Source organism: Symphalangus syndactylus, chromosome 6, assembly GCF_028878055.3.
Source record: "Symphalangus syndactylus isolate Jambi chromosome 6, NHGRI_mSymSyn1-v2.1_pri, whole genome shotgun sequence".
NCBI lineage: Eukaryota > Metazoa > Chordata > Mammalia > Primates > Hylobatidae > Symphalangus > Symphalangus syndactylus.
The window spans coordinates 133,576,144-133,581,023 of NC_072428.2; the positions used below are offsets into that span (position 1 = coordinate 133,576,144).

The following is a 4,880-nucleotide window of genomic DNA, read 5'->3' on the forward strand; positions in this document are numbered from 1 at the left end:
AGACATTGATACTAGCCATGGCAGCATGCAGGCAAAACCGGACAAGGCAAATTAGAGTAGTTTGCAGGCCTGGTGGTAACTGACACTAGGATAAATTTGCATCCTGTCGGAGCCAAGAGCACACCTCTCCTCTTTAGCCTGAGCATCCTCCTCTCTAAGTGAGCTCTGGTTCAGATGCAGAGCCTGACCACTCTTCAGCACTCCTAGGAAAGATTAAAAGCAGGACTGTGGCTAGGGGCAGGGAGGACGCCAGGGGCCAAGGCACTCAAGTGGGGACTGCAGGAGGAGTCAGAATGCAAGCAGCACTGAAGGCCTTCTTCATGTTACTCTTTAGCCTGTTGAGTCTTCTGGGGATTGCAGCGAATGGCTTCATTGTGCTGGTGCTGGGCAGGGAGTGGCTGCGATATGGCAGGTTGCTGCCCTTGGACATGATCCTCATTAGCTTGGGTGCCTCCCGCTTCTGCCTGCAGTTGGTTGGGACGGTGCACAACTTCTACTACTCTGCCCACATGGTCGAGTACTCTGGGGGTCTCAGCCGCCAGTTCTTCCATCTACAGTGGCACTTCCTGAACTCAGCCACCTTCTGGTTTTGCAGCTGGCTCAGTGTCCTGTTCTGTGTGAAGATTGCTAACATCACACACCCTACCTTCCTGTGGCTGAAGTGGAGGTTCCCAGGGTGGGTGCCCTGGCTCCTGTTGGGCTCTATCCTGATCTCCTTCATCATAACCCTGCTGTTTTTTTGGGTGAACTACCCTGTATATCAAGAAATTTTCATTAGAAAATTTTCTGGGAACATGACCTACGAGTGGAATACAAGGAGAGAAATGTACTATTTCCCGTCCCTGAAACTGGCCATCTGGTCAATTCCTTGTTCTGTTTTTCTGGTCTCAATTATGCTGTTAATTAATTCTCTGAGGAGGCATACTCGGAGAATGCAGCACAACGGCCACAGCCTGCAGGACCCCAGCACCCAGGCTCATACCAGAGCTCTGAAGTCCCTCATCTCCTTCCTTGTTCTTTATGCTCTGTCCTTTCTGTCCCTGATCATTGATGCCGCAAAATTTATCTCCATGCAGAACGACTTTTACTGGCCATGGCAAACTGCAGTCTACCTGTGCATATCTGTCCATCCCTTCATCCTCATCTTCAGCAACTTCAAGCTTCGAAGCGTGTTCTGGCAGCTCCTGCTGTTGGCAAGGGGCTTCTGGGTGGCCTAGATGGCATGGTCTCCTTATGTAGACCCCCGGAAAAGAAAGGTGAGGATGGCAGTGCTGTGGCCCACCGACATGGAGGAGGTGTTTTCATAGGTAAATGAATACTGGGTCCTGCTATGGGGTTCCTTGTCTGGGAAGTGGAGGAGACAAGGAAATCTGGGAACTCTCTGAGCATGCTTCCCTTCTTTGGAATATTATTGAGATGCAGTCCCATGGACCCCAGAGAGCCAGTATGGCCCAGAAGTTCAGAATATGTTAATACGATGTCGTGCTACTCTTTACGTTTGTACCCCTTTGTTATCTGGAAGGCTTTGGTTAAAAGTGTTGATTAACTGTGCCATTGCATCTCCACTGCCTTTCAGAAAGTTAAGAGCAAATACTTGTCTCTATGGCTGAACTGAGATGTAGATAGTGAAGCGACAGCCTTCTTGAGGACAAATGTCATGGTTACTACGAGAGCCCCAAGGGACAGGCAGTTGTGGCAGGCAGTGGCCTGGGCTGTGAGTTCTGATTGCCGTTTACTGCATGAAGATACTTTGTCTCCACACAAACTTGGATAATCTGGTTTTAATTTTATTAAGTTTACTGGAAGGTTTCTTTACACCACCCAGTCTCTTTTCTCATTAACATTTCTGACTTCAATTTTCTCTTCTCTGAAGTCTGAGTAGTAGCCAGACTTTTTTCTTGTTTATCATTTGTTTAGAAAAAGACACATTGTGACTTTCTTTTCTTCCTCAAGCATATGTCACAGAGTCACATCTGCACTGAATAAACATGTACTTTCCAATCCGAAAAACAGACTCAGGAATTTCATTAGACTGGGAGTGGTGACGTCTGTAAGCCCAACACTTTGGGAAGCTGAGGCAGGCAGACTGCTCGAACTCAGGAGTTCAAGAGCAGCCTGGGCAAGAGAGTGAGACCTCCTCTCTACTAAAAATTCAAAAAAATCAGCCAGGTGTGGTGGTGTGCACCTGTGGTCCCAGCTACTTGTGAGTCTGAGGTGGGAGGATCACTTGAGCTCGGGAGATAGAGGCTGCAGTGAGCTATGATCGTACCACTGTACTCCAGGCTGGGCAACAGAGTGAGACCCTGTCTTAAAAAAAATTCATTAATTTGTATCTAAAAACTACTTAAATATTGTTTTAAAAAGAACCATCCTGTTCAAAATTTTACATTTAAATACTGTTTTAAAATAACTTGCTCCAATTACTATGCAAATGATTTTAGAAATACTTTTGGAAAAAATTTTATTTAGATATGAGTGCCTCTAAGATAGCTTAAACTTTTTTGCTGAAGGGCATCAATGTGCAAATTTCAGAGACTAGCTTGCAGCTGAATCCCTGATAGGGAGAAATTGTAATTTCCTCTAAGAGTGAAGACTTTGATTAGGGGATGTACCAATGAGTGGATGAACACTCATGAACAATAATCTTTGGGCACATGGCTCTACATTTTTAATTTAAGCATTTATTTTTAAAAATACCTAATATATTTTCATGGATGAAAATTCAAAACCTATTGAAGAGTATGTATAGAAAATCTCCCTCTTATCTGTTCCGTCCTGATACAGTCTTACCAGTTTTATGTCTATCCTTGTAGAGATATTTTATTCTACCAGAAAGCCACTAATACCTAATGAACCAGTCAACTAACTTATGCACTGGTATATTCTATACTAGTACCTAACTAGCTACCAATCAAATGACTTATAATGTCTCCATCTTTCCATACAATGGTTGCAGAATACACACATTGTCCTGCCCCTTGCTCTTTTCACCTTATAATATATCTTGGTGAGCTATGTATGTGGATATGCATAGTATTTCCTCACTTGTAAAATTTTTTGCACTGATGTACCACAGTTTCTTTAACTAGCCATGTGTTTGTGGTCATTTAGTTTACTTCCTGTTTTTTGCTGTTATAGTAATGCTATAATGAATAATCTTCTGCATATGTAATTTTCCACATGTGCAAACTAGTGATAGGATAAGTCTCAAGAAATGGAATTACTGAGTTGAATGGAATGTGCATTTCTAATTTTGACAGATATCACCCTTTATTGGTTTGCATCAGTTTACTTTCCCACCAGCAATTTATTAGAGAACTTTTTTCACACTTTCTGTTTTTGCCAACCTGTTAGGTTAAAAAAAATTAGTTGTCATTTGCATGACTCTTACTATGAGTGAGTGTTTATAATTATTTTATATGTTTAGAGCCATTTATGTTTATTTACTGTGGACAGTCTATATCTTTTTTTGATTTGGCTTTTGGCCTTTTTCTTATTGGTTTTGAGGAACCCTTTATATCTTAGAGGAATTAGCTCTTTATTTGTGATATGAGCAGCAAAGCAATTCCCTACTCCCAGTGTTTTTAATTTTATTTTTTCTTAATTCTAATGTTAGTTTTAAAAGCTCTTTTATTTTGAAATAATGATAGACTCACATGAAGTTGCAAAAATAGCATAAATCTTCATCCGGCTTTCCCCAGTGGTGACATTTTATATAGCTGTAGTATGATAACATAACTAGAAAATTGACATTGCTACATTACTGTTAGGCTACAGAACTTATTCAATTTTTACTATTTTAAAAACTTACATTTGTGTGTTTGTGTGTGTAGTTCTATTCAATTTTATCCTAGTTAGAGATTTGTGTAATTATAATTGAGATACAGAACTTTTCCATCAACATAAAAGAACTCTTTCATGCTACCTCTTTGCATTTGTACCTACCACCTTTACCATATGATATGGTTTGGCTCTGTGTCCTCACCCAAATTTCATCTCAAATTGTAATCTCCATGCATTGAGAGAGGGACCTGATGGAAGGTGATTGAATCATGAGGGTTGTTTCCCCCATGCTGTTCTCATGATACTGAGTGAATTCTCACAAGATCTGATGGTTTAAAACTGTGGTACTTCTTTCTTTGTTCACCCCTTCCTGCTGCCATGTGAAGAAGGTACTTTCCTCCCCTTCACCTTCTGCCATGACTGTAAGTTTTCTGAGGCTTCCCAGCCATATGGAACTGTGAATCAATTAAACCTCTTTCCTTTATAAATTACCCAGTTTCAGGTAGTTCTTTATAGCAGTGTGAAGATGGACTAATATAGATAATTGGTACCAGGAGTGGGGTATTGCTCTAAAGATAACCTGAAAATTTGGAAATGACTTTGGAGCTGGGTAACAGGCAGAGGCTGGAACAGTTTGGAGGGCTTGGAAGAAGACAGGAAGATGTGGGAGAGTTTGGAACTTCCTAGAGACTTGTTGAATGGTCTTAACTAAAATGCTAATAGTGATATGGACAATGAAGTCCAGGCTGAGATGGTCTCAGATGGAGATGAAGAAATTATTGGGAAGTAGAGTAAAGGTCACTTATGCTATGCTTTAGCAAAGAGTCTGATTGTATTTTGGCCCTGCCCTAGAGATCTGTGGAACTTTGAACTTGAGGGAGATAATTTAGGGCATATGCTGGAAGAAATTTCTAAGCATCAAAGCATTCAAGAGGTGACCTGGCTGATTCTGAAAGTGTTTAGTCATATGCATTCATGGAGATTATCTTAAACTGAAACTTTTATTTAAAAGGGAAACAGAGCATAAAAGTTTGGAAAATTTGCAGCCTGATCATGAGGTAGAAAAGAAAAATCCATTTTCTGGAGAAATTCAAGCT

At 41.0% G+C, this 4,880-nt stretch overlaps 1 protein-coding gene across 1 annotated transcript; it reads left to right on the forward strand.

The window, feature by feature from the left end:
* The first annotated feature begins 293 nt into the window (after positions 1-293).
* Positions 294-1,217, forward strand: TAS2R41 (taste 2 receptor member 41). Its single transcript, XM_055281478.1, has one exon. The coding sequence runs from the start codon at positions 294-296 to the stop codon at positions 1,215-1,217; it is 924 nt and encodes a 307-aa protein (XP_055137453.1).
* Positions 1,218-4,880: the final 3,663 nt, after the last annotated feature.

What these genes read in the sequence shown, in the direction of transcription:
- TAS2R41 (XM_055281478.1), top strand. Translation starts at nt 294, where the DNA reads ATGCAAGCAGCACTGAAGGCCTTCTTCATGTTACTCTTTAGCCTGTTG.